The sequence below is a fragment of the Myxocyprinus asiaticus genome, chromosome 38 (genome assembly GCF_019703515.2).
Source record: "Myxocyprinus asiaticus isolate MX2 ecotype Aquarium Trade chromosome 38, UBuf_Myxa_2, whole genome shotgun sequence".
Classification (NCBI taxonomy): Eukaryota; Metazoa; Chordata; class Actinopteri; order Cypriniformes; family Catostomidae; genus Myxocyprinus; species Myxocyprinus asiaticus.
In genome coordinates, this window is record NC_059381.1 from 26,461,609 (window position 1) to 26,478,860 (window position 17,252).

The following is a 17,252-nucleotide window of genomic DNA, read 5'->3' on the forward strand; positions in this document are numbered from 1 at the left end:
CACCCAAAAATGAAAATTCTCTCATTATTTACTCATCCTCATGCCATCCAAGATATGTATGACTTCCTGTCTTCTGCAGAACACAAGTTATGATTTTTAGAAGAATATTTCAGCTCTGTATTTCAGTACAATGCAAGTGAATGGGTGGCAAAATTTTGATGCTCCAAAAGCACATGAAGGAATCTGTGGCAGTTGGGGTGTGTTCAAGCGTCCGTCCGGAGAGAGAGAAAGCGGTAAGGGTGCTTGCACCTGAGCTAGATTATGTTTAACACCTGTCTCTAATTCCAGTGAGCATGGGGAGAGCGGCATATAAACAGCCATGCCACCAGCAACCCAGGGAGAGAGAGAGACTGGTACAAGGAAGGCCACAGTGCTACAGAAGCCGTTGTGTTTAATCTATTGTGTTTGTGAAGCTAAAGTGTTTAAGTAACTATATGCCTGTGAAGTTGATGTGTTTAAATAACTCCGTGCCTGTGAGACTGTTGAGTTTGTGAAATTGTAAGCATCAAGGTGGCCAATTAAATGCATACATGAACCTGGAAACCTCGCTTCCCTGTTCTCCTTCCCTTCTGCCTGTGAGGCTGTATTACACTGGTGCTGAAACCCGGAAAAGAAAACTGAAGTACGCCCCATGGAGTCCTCCCAGGTGGCTAAGATCCTCCAGTCCCTCGCCAGTATGCAACAAACCCACCAGCAATCAATGCTTGAGCTACGTCAAGACCAGGAACGGCGCTTCTTTGAGATCTTACGGGCTCAAGCAGAGGACCGGCTCGCGATCCGGAGCCTGCTTGGCCAGGAGAAAGAGAGAGCCGTGACCCCGGACCACCACAGCCAACTGCCTCCCCCCACACTCCTGAAGATGGGAGCTGATGATGATGCTGAGTCATTCCTCAATTTATTTGAGAGAACCGCGGAAATCTGGGGCTGGCCGCGTGATCAGTGGGCGGCCAGACTCCTCCCCTTGCTGTCCGGGGAAGCTCAGCTTGCCGCCCAACAGTTGCCGGCGACTAATCTCCTGGCCTATGATGACCTGAAGAAGTCCATCCTGCAGTGGGTGAGTCGTAGCCTGGAAGAGTATTGCCAGCTGTTCCGGACCTTGAAGCTGGGGAAGACCGACCGCCTGTTTGCTTTTTCCCAATGGCTCCGAGACGCGTGCTGGAAATGGCTGCTGGCGGGGAATCGTGATGTTGTGGGAGTTGTCGACCAGGTGGTACTGGAGCAGCTGATCCATCGACTGCCAAGAGGAATGGCCGAGTGGGTCCAGTGCCACCACCCAGCGTCGCTGGAGGAAGCCATTCGTCTGGCAGAGGACCATTTGGTGGCATACCAGAGGGCGGAAGAGCCCTCCCACTCTCTCTCCCCCTCCCCTATGTTTTCCCCAATCTATTCCCCCTCCACTTCTTTCTCTCACTCTGTTCTCTCCCCAGAGCCCGTTCCTGCCCCGCAGAGGTGAGGAGTCCTGCCACCGAAGCCAGTTCCTCGTGCGCTGGGGTTTTCTGTCATCCACGGCAGCAACAGTGCCCTGCCGCTCTCCCCCTCAGGTGGAAGTGCCCACCAATGCAGGTGTGGGCGTGGCGCCTGGGCCGGCCTGCTGGAGTTGCGAGGATCCGGGACACTTCCGGGATCAGTGCCCTGTCATGGAACTGGGAACGTTGGTCCGGATCCCCGACACTCCGCAGACTGCCCCCGATAGGGCTGGAGCGTACCGGATATCGGTAAGTATCAAGGGGGGTACTCACCAAGCATTGGTGGACATGGGTTGTAATCAAACCACTATCCAACAATGCTTGGTTCAAACCAAGGCTTTGGGCACAGCTAAAACAGTGAGGGTGAAGTGTGTGCATGGGGATATTCACAAATACCCGGTGGTGACCTTTGTTATTAAATTTCAGGGAACAAAACATAGAGTGGAGGCCACGGTTAGGCCGTGGTTAGTTCCCGCCTCACCCATCTGCTCATTTTGGGGACTAATTGGCCAGAGTTTAGCCTGCACTAAAGCCACGAGATGTGAGATGTGTGATGCTCTGGCAGGGGCATCCCTTAAAAACCCTTAAAAATATGATTGGTAAGTTCATACACAAAGATGCTAGAAATTGGGACAAATGGCTCAATCCCCTGTTATTCACAGTACGAGAGGTCCCGCAAGCCTCCGCAGGGTTTTTCCCATTCGAGCTACTATACGGCGGTGCCCGCGGGCGTGCTTGACGTTATGCGCGAAGCTTGGGAGGAGGGTCCTTCAAACAGTAAGAATGAAATTCAATACGTTCTTGATCTAAGAGCAAAACTCCACACCTTGGGACAACTAACATAGGAGAATTTGCTCCAAGCTCAAGAGCGACAGCGCAGACTGTATGACAGGGGAACTCGGCTACGGGAATTTGCACCGGGAGATAAGGTACTCGTATTACTTCCCAAATCGAGCTCCAAATTACTCGCCAAGTGGCAAGGACCCTTTGAGGTCACACGACGAGTGGGGGATCTCGATTATGAGGTAAAGCGAACCAATAGAGGGGGCGCACATCAAATATACCACCGCAACCTCCTGAAATTGTGGAGTGGAGCGGTCCCTGTGACGTTGGCTACGGTAGTCCCGGAGAGAGCGGAGCTCGGGCCAGAGGTGAATACAAAACACAATCATTTCACCCCAGTCACTTGCGGAGACCACCTCTCACTGTATCAACTCGCAGAGGTTGCCAAGTTGCAGAAGGAGTTTGCAGACGTGTTTTCCCCTCTACCAGGTCATACAAACCTCATACAGCACCACATCGAGACCGAGCTGGGAGAGGTGGTACGTAGCCATCCCTACCAATTGCCCGAGCACAAAAAGAAAATTGTCCAGGAAGAATTGGATGCTATGCTCGATATGGGGGTAATAGAGGAATCCCACAGCGATTGGTCCAGCCCAGTTGTTCAAGATCCTAAGAGCGACGGGTCTGTACGATTCTGTGTGGATTATAGAAAAGTCAACATGGTGACTAAATTTTACGCATACCCAATGTCTCGCGTTGATGAATTGCTCGATCGGTTGGGCACTGCTCGATTTTATTCAATGCTGGATTTGACCAAGGGTTATTGGCAGATCCCCTTGACACCAATTTCCCATGAAAAATGGCTTTCTCCACACCGTTCGGATTACACCAATTTGTGATGCTTCCATTCGGTTTGTGTGGAGCCCCAGCTATGTTTCAGCATCTCATGGACCAAATCCTCAAGCCGCATTCGGCCTACGCCGCTGCATACTTGGATGACATCATCATTTACAGCAATGATCGGCACATGCAACATCTGAGGGCGGTTCTGAGATCGCTGTGACGGGCCGGACTCACAGCAAACCCCAAGAAGTGCATGATTAGATGGGTGGAGGTACGGTATCTGGGGTTCCACTTGGGCCACAGGCAGGTGCGTCCCCAAATTGACAAGACTGCGGCGATTGCGGCCTGCCCGAGGCCCAAGACCAAAAAGGGGGTGAGACAGTTCCTGGGGCTGGCTGGCTATTATAGGAGATTCTTGCCTAATTATTCGGATGTCACCAGCCCGCTGACTGATCTCACTACAAAGGGAGCTGCAGACCCAGTCCAGTGGACGGAGCAGTGTCAACAGGCATTTATGCAAGTGAAAGCCGCACTTTGCAGGGGGCCGCTCTTACATTCACCTGATTTCTCTCTCCCTTTTGTCTTACAGATGGACACTTCAGACAGGGGGCTGGGGGCCGTACTCTCGCAGGTGGTGGAGGGGGAGGAGCGCCCAGTGCTGTACATTAGTTGTAAGCTCTCGTTGAGAGAGACTAAGTACAACACTGTGGAAAAGGAGTGTCTCGCCATCAAGTGGGTGGTCCTCACTCTCCATTACTAACTGTTGGGGCGAGCCTTCACCCTCTGCTCAGATCACGCCCCGCTCCAATGGCTCCACCGCATGAAAGATACCAACGTGTGTATCGCCCGTTGGTATCTGGCTCTTCAGCCGTTTAAGTTCAAGGTGGTCCACAGACCGGGAGCGCAGATGGCTGTCGCCGACTTCCTTTCCAGAAATGGTGGGGGGGGGGGGTTGTAGTAGACAGGTCGGATGCTTCCCCCGCCTGAGTCGGGTGGTGGGGATATGTGGCAGTGGGGGCATGTTCAAGCATCTATCCGGAGAGAGAGAAAGCGGTAAGGGCACTTGCACCTGAGATAGATTATGTTTAACACCTGTCTGTAATTCCAGTGAGCATGGGGAGAGCGGCATATAAACAGCCACGCCACCAGCAACCCAGGGAGAGAGAGAGACTGGCATAAGGAAGGCCACGGTGCTACAGAAGCTGTTGTGTTTAATCTATTGTGTTTGTGAAGCTAAAGTGTTTAAGTAACTATATGCCTGTGAAGTTGATGTATTTAAATAACTCCGTGCCTGTGAGACTGTTGAGTTTGTGAAATTGTAAACATCAAGGTGGCCAATTAAACGCATACCTGAACCTGGAAACCTCGCTTCCCTGTTCTCCTTCCCTTCTGCCTGTGAGGCTGTATTACAGAATCATAAAAGTAATCCATAAGACTCCAGTAGTTAAATCCATATCTTCAGAAGTGATATGATATGTGTGTGTGAGAAACAGATCAATATTTGTAATTTTTTGCTAGAGATTCTTCTCCCTGGCCAGCAGGTGGCGTTATGCATAGAAGAATGTGAATCACTAAAAACACAAGAAGAAGAATGTGACTGTGATCTTTTTATCATCCACACCCATCACATCGCTTCTGAAGATATTGATTTAACCACTGGAGTCTTATGCATTACTTTTATGCTGATTTATGTGATTTTTTTTAGCTTTAAAATGTTGGCACCCATTCGCTGAGATGAGAAATTCTTCTAAAAATCTTCATTACAGCAGATGAAAGAAAGCCATACACATCTGGAACGAGGGTTAGTAAATTATGAGAGTATTAGCATTTTTGGGTGAACTATCCCTTTAAAGGCTATTGTCAGATCTAGATGAATTTGTCAATAAGAAGAGAGGTTTGGAAACATTTCAACAACGGTCACAGAACACTCGCTGTGTCTGAAACCGCCCCTCTCCACTATATAGTGCACTATTTATGGTGTATGCCATTTTGTAGAAGTGTTTGTAGGAATTCTGAGTGAGCCACTCGTTCCCTACTTTTAGTCACTCATTCTTACCCACAATGCACTCTAATTTAATTATCCATAATCCACTACGGGGAAGACTTACGAGCTGGGAGTTTACTGCTTCCTTCACTCCTTCAATGTTTTATTTCATGCTGAATGTACTAAATTACTTTTTGACAAATCATTACTTGATTAAAATAACAATAACATATAGAGAGGCAAAACATACAAATACATTTTAAAATGTACTCCCTTAAATATATTTTATACAGAATTTTACCATTAAGCTGAAGAATTCTTTATTTACTAAATAATTCACTGAGGTGATATTTTTTTAACACTATTACACACAGTGGAAATGATAATTCTGTGGATGATTTAAATATTTGGTTATTACATGTAGGTTATGATAACTTTGGTGCTGTTTATGGTCAGATGAGAAATGCTACCCAGCTTGAATTGGAGTTTAAAGATACTAAAGTATAACAAATAAATACAATAATGTACATTAGATAAAACGTGTTTACTCTTTATATTAACATACATATTAAAAATGACAAACAGAATGAAGATTTGTTGTATGAATATATAATTTAATACGAATAACAAGTAAGGCCCAAGTATTTTAAAAGTTCATATGTGACGTTGTTTCTGCGACAGCCCAAGAGCTCCGACACGTCAGCGTCCGGATTCACTCACTCATTTCATTCACTCACTGCTGAGATATAGTGCTGAGATACTCACTGATGAGATATAGTGCACTCACTGCCATTCACTATATAGGGAATGAGTGAATGATTTCGGACATAGCCATTCTCTTTGCCATACGATCACCACGCACCTGCACACCTCTCACGCATGCCCCGTGCACCTCGCTGTGCACGCGCAGAAATGCTGTCTGTTCGTGCTCCAGTTGTCAATCACATGAAAGGCAGAGCAAAAGGCAGTTACACTTAACTTGTATGTTTACATGGATTTATACAGTTAATCAGCCCTTAGTAGCTGCGATAGTTTCCAGTGTCCCCGAGAGGGCGTGGGGTAAAAGCGTTAATACTGCTCATGACGTGTGACAAAGCACACTGATATATTGCTGCACTGATTGAAAAATGTACACTTAAAAACTGATGTCATAAGAGCCCATATTTACAGAATCACCCTGAGAATGGCCATCACATTACACAGAAAAGCCTGCGTTAGCATTAGATCCACAACTTACCTCAGTGTGCACGCCTTAAGTTGGAGCTACAGTATTAATCTTGAAATATCTGCTTGTCTTGGTGTTAATTGAAGGCATTGCATATTCTTTTTTAACTGTGTGGGGCGAATAAAGTGTTTCACTTTGAAGAGCTTGCTGCTGCAGCAGTGATGGACTCGGCTTGAGTGACAGTCTGTGACAGCGCGCGCAGTTGTGTGAACTTCCACTGTCCTAAAAGTCCCATTCAATAATCTCTCAATAAATTATGCATTAATTAAAATGAAACCCAGTAATGTAATGACAGGAACGCCGCCCACTGTAACAAAGTAAATTTTTTTCATTAGAAATTTACTTCAGTGAGAGTAAAAAGTACCCACTTTTAAACCTACTCTAAAAGTAATTTTTCCCCAAAAAAGTTACTCAAGTAATGTAACGGAGTAAATGTAGCAGGTTACTACCCACCTCTGTTCACATACAGTATCCTAGATGAATCACAGCAGATCTGCTTCAGACGGCCCAACTGTCAATTTAAATTTAAATGGATATTTACGCTTCTGGACAGTGACATGTACAGTATGTTGTACAGTGGTAGTCAATACTACAACGTAAGCACGACTTTAATCAGTAGGAGTTTCTCAATATTCATTCTTATCTGTATTTGTGTTCTTGTGGACTTGTGAAACATCATCAGTCGCAGCCCAAGTCCACATCTAGCCAAGTACAATCCAAATGTCCGGATATGTTCTTGCTCTGCCCATTATATCAAGGAAGCATCGGGAGGTGACTTGTGTGGACTTGGTATGCATTTCGCACCAACCAGCGGCAATGGCGGAGGAGAAAGCGCACAACTGTAAGCTATAATTTTCTAAATACTACTGTTGTTGTGTCATGGAATGTAGTTTTAAGATTTTTTAGGCGAGAATTTAGTTGTTTAAACTTCAAATCTGTGGTTGATTTATCAAGATAGATCCTACTTGAAAATTTGGTCCTAAGTTTTCGGAGATGTGATGTCCCGCATGCAATCAAGATGACCAGGCGGTCAGTGCTCATGGTACCCTGTCGAGAACAACCTTATCTTGGAAAGTCCTTTTGTAATTTGCCACTGGCTCTGATGTCTCTGTAGTCCTGGTTAAACATGAGATATAATTTGTTTTGGTTATATCTAATGGGCAATATTTGGTCTCAGAGTCTAAATCTATTATTTGTTCCCGGGCAAATCGGTTTGCTGAGGGCAAAGTTAAGGTTCATAACTTTATATTTTTATTTAATTTAAACATTGTACTATAGCGCTGCCTTTGTACTTTTGACCGAATTGTTTGCTTGTCTTTATTCCCTATTGTACAAACTTGTTATACTTGTTATAATGGCTATATTGCTTATAACATTTAAGCAATATTTTAATCAAGGGATAACTGAGGAAACCCGAGCCCTCATTAACCGGCGGGTGAAATTCTTCAAAATGTGGATGTCTGGGGAAGGGTTGGAACCAGATTTGGGCAGTCTCCATCCATAATGATTAATATCTTATTGAAGTGGCAGTGTGTCACTCTTTGTTTATGTTTTTGTAGGACAAGCGCATCATGTACAGATCATGGTTTGCCAATGTACACATCCATAAATGCGCCCTTGGCATCACAGATGCCCTGCAGTAACACTGAGGGGAAAAGTTTTCTGTTTATGTAACATTTCTTCTGTGGCTCTGCAGGAGGAAGAATCCTGATGTGGCGAGATCTAGGGACAGAAAGGAGTCCGGACTAATGATGTTAATGACACAGATGAGGTACAGGTACTTCTTGCATTAATGTATAGTGATGTTTGTCCACCTAACTGTACAAAGCCTGCTAGACTGAGTATCAACCTCTTGATGTTTGAGTACCAAGAAGACAAAAGGCAGGTGTGTATGTGGTATGTAGGCTAATCCATTTCAACATTATTAACTGTCAAACTTCCCCTGCCAGTTTATTATAAATCTAATGTAGTCTAATACAACAGCCCTGCAATAAATGTTAACATTATAACCTTGCTGAGGTTGTTTTTATTTTTTATTTTTTTATTTTTTTATGTAATCTGTTTTTGAGAGGTTTTTGTCAATGCCATTTAAATGAATGAGGATAGACTAAATATTAGAAACACCTCTCAGTATAACCCAGCACAGTTCAACAGCACCACAAACTACAGCTGACACAAAAAAATAAATCAACACCTCTCTAAAACATTAAATAAAGACTTTGTACAATATTAAACTGCATTAAATGTCCACAACAACATTCCACAACCTTTTTCCTGCCACTGGCTTTTTATATGTAGGCTACAGATCTATGAACACTCAAAATATATACATATTAATATTTTTAAAATGAAAATGAAAAGAGAAAGGGTTGTGTTTTATATCACATTCCGTGAGTGTGTGTGTGTGTACATATATACATATATATATATATATGCACTACCATTCAAAAGTTTAGGGTCACTTATTCATTCTTTATTTTTTTCACATTTTAGAATAATAGTGAAGTCATCACAACTATGGAATAATAGAAATGGAAATATGGGAATTATCGGGGAGGAGGGGGGTTGCAGAAGGTGTTGATGTAGTATTAGTACATCAACACCCCCCCACCCCCAACAACTTGCTCTAAATGCGACAAAAACACAAGCCACAGAACAGCTCGTCACCCATTTTTTCTGAAGCACACACAGACCATGTCTTTAATCGCAGCCTTTTGCAGGTTTATAATCACATATCACCATATTGCCCTTTTGTTGTTATTTTGATGAACTGTGCAGCCCTGATAGTAAAATTAATTCATCTACTGATGCACTCTTTATTAAACTTAATTGCCAAAAAAACACATAAACATTATCATGATATTTACGATATTTCTTCATTTTATATCGTCAGCCAAACAATCATGATTATATTGTGAAGATTCACTCAATATTCAAATTTGATGTGTGCATATTCACTCAGTTGTAGTCATTAAATATTTGCAAGGTGAAGTCTAAAATCTCACTTGAAAGTGTATCTCAATTAATTTTCCTTCAGTAACCAAATTTTACATTGTACATCAAGTGGCGACCTAACACAGTATCAAATTTATTTTATCGTACAAAAGTAAACAAATGTCCTTAAAATTAAACATTAACATTACTTAATATATCTATGAACTTTGTAAGACAAATAGTATGAAAAATGACAGACAAATTTGTAAATGCATAAACAATTGCAAAAGTTTGATTTACCAGCTTAACACACTGAACAAAAATATGTGTTGATTGGTTGCACAGCTTTTGACATTTTAAAACAAAAGGTATGGGAAGCATTTTCACCTACATTTTAAAAGTTGATGATATGCCTCTTATTTCTATTAACTCTGCATGATTATATAGTTAGTGGCATTTTTTTTATATGCATTTACCTTTGTTTTTTCCCTGCTACCCACCAGTTGAGTACTACTGTTCTACATGTGAAAACACTGTCTGCTAAGTCACTGATTGACAGCTGCCTTCATTTTACTGACTGTTGTAAATAGTGAATTACTGTTTGTCCTTCGGCCCACAGCGTGTCAGACTCTGCTCTCACCAACTGTATGGAAGTACAGTATATACTCACCAATGAGTTCTTTTAAATACAAAAACACTGAAAATGTGTGTGAGCCATGGCCAAGGGGTTTGCACGTATGCTCTGACACATTAAATCTTGGCCTGCATGTAGGCCACATGAGTATAAAGCTGGCTTGTGACGTGTCCCAATCCTATTCATCATTTTCATGTCCCATCTCTCCTGAGTGTGCTCTTGTGGTTGGTCTCAGATTTAGTAGTATCGTAAAATAATTAAAAACAAGGACAAAGTTATTATTAAAGTGAGAACAATGTAATATTTGTCACAAGAAAAGCTCTCTCTTTTCTAGGTTGAGTTGGAGGTGTGTTTCTCTGTCCAGACCTAGATCTGAATGGCTGATCAACTTTGATAGGAAAGCAGAGATACATTCTAAAATGGCACAGTTTTCAGATAAGAACTATAGGTAGACCTGTGTATCATTAAAATATATTAGTGGTATAAGAAGCCACATGCCTGTATGAATATCCCAGGGTGTATCGAGAAGAAAAGTTGGCCAAGATCACGGAGATATCCCAGAGGTTAGATTAAGACACCCATTATGACATCTTATGACCATTCACAAAAATACATGTTAGTTCACCTAAAAATGAGAATTCTGTATTTATTCACCCTCATCTTTACAAAACCTTTACAAGTCTTATTTCTTCCATGTAACACAAAAGGAGATATTAAGCAGAATGTCCAATGCACAATGCTCAAGCTCGTTCATACAATGAAAAGGAATGTGGATAGTTACAGAGACAGATATTATTCACTTTCATTAAATGACAAGCTTGGACATTCTACAGCTGCCTGTAAATGTCAAACAGGGAAAAAACATAATGGTGAGGAAATGATGACAGAAATCTCATTTTTGGGATAACTGTCCATTTAAATCAAGGATTTAAGCAAAAATTCAAGACTGAGGGGACCAAAGGTTGAAAACCCCATTGTATTCGCTCACTGTTCTGATTATTTAGGGGGAGAATGTACCCTTCAATGAGGATGGTGACTATTTTGTTAACTGGTGGGCCTACTTATCTTTTCCCAACCTTTTTTTTTTTTTTTTTTTTTTCATTTCTGCATCGTTCTATGATGCAATTGAGGTGACGTCTCAATAAGAGAGTAGTTTTAAAACTGTACTTTGTCTCCACCTGCTGGTCATATTAAAAGGAGTGCTTATAGTGTACATTGGCCAGCCATGAGAAAGGCATAATTTTGCAATTTTTAAAACATTAGCAGTATGCCATGAGGGTCAACAGTTATTGATTTTGTTGTGAGTTTCTTCCTGAATTTCTTTCTTTCTGCATAATTCTGTGTACATTTTCTTTTTTTTTCTTTCTTTCTTTGCCCACTTTCTTTTTATAACTCCACAGTTTCACTTTGAAAATCCCTGTGGACTGTTGTAGATTGTGCAATCCTAAAAGCCCGCCCAGTTCAGTTTAAGTTGTTAAGTTATACTTGACTTCCTAAAAGTGAAAGTGGGTTAGACTTTTTCCAACTCTTCAACCTCAACAAGCAGTAAGTACACGTCTATTACTTTAATTCATGAGCTCAAGGTGTCCCATCTTGGGAATGCTAATAAGAATGTGGTATTATTGTGAATTAAATATATTATTGGATTAAATCATAAGGATGTGGGCATAAAAATGTCTACATTACAGTAAAAACATATTTTTTGTGGGCAGGTTTATTTATATGTATTTATATATATAAATATTTAAACATTTTGTAACAACCTCAGTTATATGTAATATACAATAGGAAATATATGGGCTGATTATAATATTTTGCACATTCCACTCAATATAGAAAAGGAGCAAATGCTTTTTAAAGCAATCTTCTATGCTGTCTATTTTGGTGCTGAATTCAGATAATTGAAAATGCTGAACCAAATTCAATGAAAGTGACTTACAAAGCACTAATGACCACTTAGTGCAGTTAAGGGTTAAGTCTTGCTCAATAGTGATGGATCATCAACTGCTGCTCTCCAATTTCCAAGCTTGCAATCGCAGAGGGCAACTGAAAAGTTCTACTGTTGCTTGCAAGAGCTAAAAAAAAAAAAAAAAAAAAAGTCTAAAAGGGTCCCTCTGTTTCAAAAAATCCAGCCAAAGTCAGGCATTATATTTGTTTTGGTGAATATTTTACTCACAAGATTGCAAGAGAGTGTTTTATTTTATTATAATTATATTTTTATTTCTACAGAACGTGTAGCCATCTAGTCAGAATAAGAAATGACAGCAACTGAACTCCAAGGAAACACACAGACAGGAAGACCTCGAAGAGCAATGGGTCTCTTTAACAATATCAAGGTAAGATAAAAAAAAATAAATAAAAAAAAAAACATGATACAGTTTTACATTGGAAGCTTTCCTTATAAACCCACCATTTTTGAGAGGCATACACAAGTTAAATTTCCTGACTTTATTAGTCTCCATAGATTGGGCCCGATGAATTCCTGGATAATAATTTCCTTGTATTGTGTTCATTGTTTGCTCTTTCCTTGTCAGTTATTGTATATGTATGTGTGTTTGTCCAGTTCGTGCTCTGAGTTCTAGCCTGTTTATGTTTAGTTCTTGTTTCCTGGTTCCTAGTTTTGCCCTGTTCAATGTTTATCCAGTCTTGTATTTTGTTTAATTTATTCATCATTAAAGTTGCTGCATTTAGATGTTGCTCGCGTCACATCCTTCAAACTTTACAGAACAACTGACCCCTCCGAAATGGATCTAGCAGCGTTCTTTATCTAGTTGAGCCGAGTGAACTTACCAATTAGGGAACACTCTCATCTGTTTAGCACCGTTGCCAGATACACGGGATTTACAAATTCACACCTGAAATCCCTGTATCAGATTAGACTCCTAGCTCACAAGTGGCGGGAATTGCCGGAGACCGGAGATTACATGTGGGAGGAATATGTGGAGTTAATATTAGAGACAGAGCTTCAGAGGATCCTCCTCTCTCAATCCCGGTTCCGGTTTCCGAGACTTCCACGCCTGAGTCCGCTCCACGCCATGTCACAGCTACGCCTGAGTCTGTTCCACGCCATGTCACAGCTACGCCTGAGTCTGCTCTACGCCATGTCACAGCTACACCTGAGTCTGCTTCACGCCATGTCACAGCTACGCCTGAGTCTGCTCCACGCCATGTCACAGCTACGCCAGAGTCTGCTCCATGTCATGTCACAGCTACGCCTGAGTCTGCTACACGGCATCTCACAGCTATGCCTGAGTCTGCTCCACGCCATGTCACAGCTACGCCTGAGTCTGCTCCACGCCATGTCACCGGCAAGCCTCCCGTGGCCCTTGTTTGCAAGTTAAATTATCCACCACGTATGTCGGTGCGTAGGGTCAAGAAGACCCTTCCTCCCAGCTTGTCAGTACTCATGTCGGCCACGGCCAACGAGCCAACGTCCACGCCTGCCATGGGCAACGAGTCAACGCCCACATCTGCCACGGCCATCAAGCTGAAAGCCTCGTGTGTCCCAGAGCCAGCGTTGCCAGCCTCGTCCATCCTAGAGCCAGCGTTGCCAGCCTCGTCCATCCCGGAGCCTGCGTTGCCAGCCTCGTCTGTCCCAGAGCCTGCATTGCCAGTCTCGACTGTCCTGGAGCCTGCGTTGCCAACTTCGGCCTCCTAGAGGAGGAGGAGGAGGAGAAAGGCTTTTGTTTCCAAGTCTCTGCCCATGTACACGACCACAGAGGTCGTTTCCAAGTCTCAGCCCATGTTCACGACCACAGAGGTCATCTCCGAGTCTCTGCCCATGTATACTACCACGGAGGTCGCTTCCAAATCTCTGCCCATGTACATGACCACGGAGGTCGTTTCCAAGTCTCTGCCCATGTTCACGGCCACGGAGGTCGTTTCCAAGTCTCTGCCCATGTACACGACCACAGAGGTCGTTTCCAAGTCTCAGCCCATGTTCATGACCACAGAGGTCGTTTCTAAATTTCAGCCCATGTTCACGACCACGGAGTTCATCTCCGAGTCTCAGCCCATGTTCACGATCACAGAGGTCGTTCCCGTGTCTCAGTCCATGCTCACAACCACAGAGGTCATTCCCGAGACTCAGTCCATGCCCACGACGACAGAGATCGTTCCCGAGTCTCTGTCCATGCCCACAACCACAGAGGTCGCTTTTGAGATTCTGCTCATGATCATGACCACTGAGGTCATTTCTCGGTCATCCTGGACTCTTAGCCTTGAGCCTGCCATGGCTCCGCCTTTCACAGCTCCGTCCCTTGAGCCTCTTATGGCTTCGCCTTCCATGGCTCCATCCCTCGAGACTCTCATGGCTCTGCCTGCCATGGCTTCACCCCCCGAGCCTCCCATGGCTCCACTTGCCATGGCTCCATCCTCCGAGTCTTCCACGGCTCCAGTCTCTAGTCTGTGGCCGCCTCCCAGGCCTCCTAACCCAATCTCAACCCTGTGGTCGTCACCCAGGCCTCCTGACCTTGTTTCAGCCCTGTGTCTCCTGATCCAACCCCTACCCTGAGATGGTCTTCTGAGTCTCCTGGCTTTCCACCTGATCTGCTCTGGTCTCCTGGGTCTTCTGGCCATCCACCTGATCTGCTTTGGTCTCCTGAGTCTCCTGGCCATCCACCTGATCTGCTCTGGTCTTCTGAGTCTCCTGGCCATCTGCCTGATCTGCTCTGGTCTTCTGGGTATCCTTGCCATCTGCCTGATATACTCTGGTCTCCTGGGTCTTCTGGCCGTCCACCTTATCTGCTCTGGTCTTCTGAGTCTCCTGGCCATCCGCCTGATCTGCTCTGTTCTTCTGAGTCTCCTGGCCCTCCGCCTGATCTGCTCTGGTCTTCTGGGTCTCCTGGCCATCCGCCTGATTTGCTCTGGTCTTCTGGGTCTCCTGGCCGCCTGCCTGATATACTCTGGTCTCCTGGGTCTTCTGACCGTCCACCTGATCTGCTCTGGTCTTCTGAGTCTCCTGGCTGTCCACCTGATCTGCTCTGGTCTCCTTGGTCTCTCAGCCGTCTACCCAATCTGCTCTGGTCTACCTGGTCTCATGGCTGTCTGCCTGATCTGCTCTGGTTTCCTTGGTCTCTTGGTCATCCACCCAATCTGCTCTGGTCTCCTTGGTCTCTCGGTTGTCCACCCAATCTGCTCTGGTCTCCTTGGTCTCTCGGTCATCCACCCAATCTGTTCTGGTCTCCCAGGTCTCATGGCCATCCGCCTGACCTGCTCTGGTCTCCTTGGTCTCTCGGCCATCCACCCGATCTGTTCGAGTCTCCCTGGTCTCATGGCTTTCTGCCTGATCTGCTCTGGTCTCCCTGGTCTCCCTGCCTTTTGCCTGTTCTGTTCTAGTATCCCTGGTCTCCGGCTCCATCTTGGCCCTGCCTCCCTGTCTTTGCCCTGTCCCTCTCATCCCCTTGCCTCTTGTGCCCCCTTGAACTGCCTGTTTTCCCCTTTTTCCCCCACACCCCATGGACAATTTTTGTTTTTTTGGAGATCTAGAATCCGCTCCTTAAAGGGGGACAATGTCACGATTCACTGTTGTTTGCCCTGTGTTTTGCCTCTGTCATCGTTTCCCATGGACTACACTTCCCATAATTCCCTGCCCTCATCACTGCCAGCTGTCTTCCATTGTCCTCACCTGTGTTTCATTTACTCATTAGTCTTTGTATATTTAATGCCCTGTTGTTTGCTCATTCCTTGTCAGTTGTTGCATATGTATGTGTGTTAATCCAGTTCGTGCTCTGAGTTCTAGCCTGTTTGTTTATGTTTTGTTCTTGTTTCTTGGATCCTAGTTTTGCCCTGTTTGACATTTATCCAGTCTTGTATTTTGTTTAATTTATTCATCATTAAAGTTGCTGCATTTAGAGCCTGCTCACGTCACATCCTTCAAACTTTACAGATACAGTTCTTTACTCTCTAAACCTTTCCAAGTTGAATATACTCCACGAACTTGACTTAGACTTCAATATAACTCACAATTAAGGTATAAGGTATAGATGTTTATGGTGGTTACTACCCTGATTAAAAGGTTAATTTAAAGGTTCATATTTCCACTTGTTATATGGCTCTCTGAAATACTTGAATCTGACTGGTCAATCATGGCATTCTACGGTCAAATAATCAGTCGTTTGCAAGTTAATGTAATCCTGTATTGAGGATAGTGTAAACATATGTGGCTTGCTGTCCCTGGTGGAGGGCTCCAGGCTCAAGACTTGACCTGAGCTCGAATACCATAGTGGCATACAGTGGACAGTAAGTCCTTAGGGAAGCACGACCTGATCATCAGGTTCCCAAGAGGCGCCCGGAGGCTGAATCCTCATAGGCCATGCCTGTTTCCCTCATGGGATCTCTCCATGGTCCTCCTGGTCCTTCGCAGAGCCCCCTTTGAGCCACTAGAGTCAGTCGAGTTGAAAGCCCTCTCCTTGAAAACGGCCCTCCTGATTGTGCTCACCTCCATCAAGAGGGTTGGGGACCTGCAAGCGTTCTCTGTCAGCGATACCTGCCTGGAGTTCAGTCTGGGTGACTCTCACATAATCCTGAGACCCCTGCCGGGCTATGTGCCCAAGGTTCCCACAACCCCCTTCAGGGATCAGGTGGTGAACCTGCAAGCGCTACCCCAGGAGGAGGCAGACCCAGCCCTGTTGTTGCTGTGTCCGGTGCGTACTTTGCGCATCAACTTGGATCACACGCAGAGCTTTAGACGCTCTGAGCAGCTCTTTGTCTGCTTTGGTGGACAGCGGAAAGGGAATGCTGTCTCCAAACAGAGGCTTGCTCACTGGATCGTGGATGCCATCGCTATGGCATACCAGGCCCAGGCCGTGCCCGCCCCTTTGGGAATAGGAGCACACTCCACAAGGAGTCTGGCATCCTCGTGGGCACTGGCCCATGGCACCTCTCTAGCAGACATCTGTAGGGCAGCGGGCTGGGTGACACCCAATACCTTTGCGAGATTTTACAATCTCCGGGTTGAGCTGGTTTCGTCCCGTGTTCTGTCAGGTACGAACAGGTAAGTTCGGGAATACGGACAGCTGGCCGGGTGTATCGCTTGCGTATAGCACCTTTCCCCTCCAAAGAGGCGAAGATGTGCGCTTCTTTTCCCATGCAAGTTCACGAACCCGTGAACCCTGGATGTCCTTCCTCGCTAGCCCTGTGGCTTGAGAATTCAGCAGAGGAATTCACAGCCGGAACCAGTACATGTGCTAATATGCCCTTACTGAGGTAGGTGCTCCACAGGTGCCGGTTACTCCGGTAACCCCCTGTGATGTATTTTCCGCAGTACGGTCTCCCTGTCAGCAGACCTGCGTCTCCCTTCAACAGAGCCCTCTCTGTCCCGGTCGCTGTGTTTGCAGAGATCCAGCCCTTTCAGGCAGGAGCTACCACTGCGCCTCTTCCATG

General features: G+C 44.8%; 1 protein-coding gene across 1 annotated transcript in view; it reads left to right on the forward strand.

Annotated features, from left to right (window-relative positions):
* Positions 1 to 11,264: 11,264 nt before the first annotated feature.
* Positions 11,265 to 17,252, forward strand: part of LOC127428644 (solute carrier organic anion transporter family member 2B1-like) — a 32,711-nt gene continuing 26,723 nt past the window's right edge. Inside the window, exons 1-2 of the mRNA XM_051677131.1 lie at positions 11,265 to 11,414; positions 12,099 to 12,205. Of these exons, the coding sequence (XP_051533091.1) occupies positions 12,128 to 12,205 (78 nt within the window). The 5' untranslated portion in view covers positions 11,265 to 11,414; positions 12,099 to 12,127. The remainder of the gene's footprint in view (positions 11,415 to 12,098; positions 12,206 to 17,252) is intronic.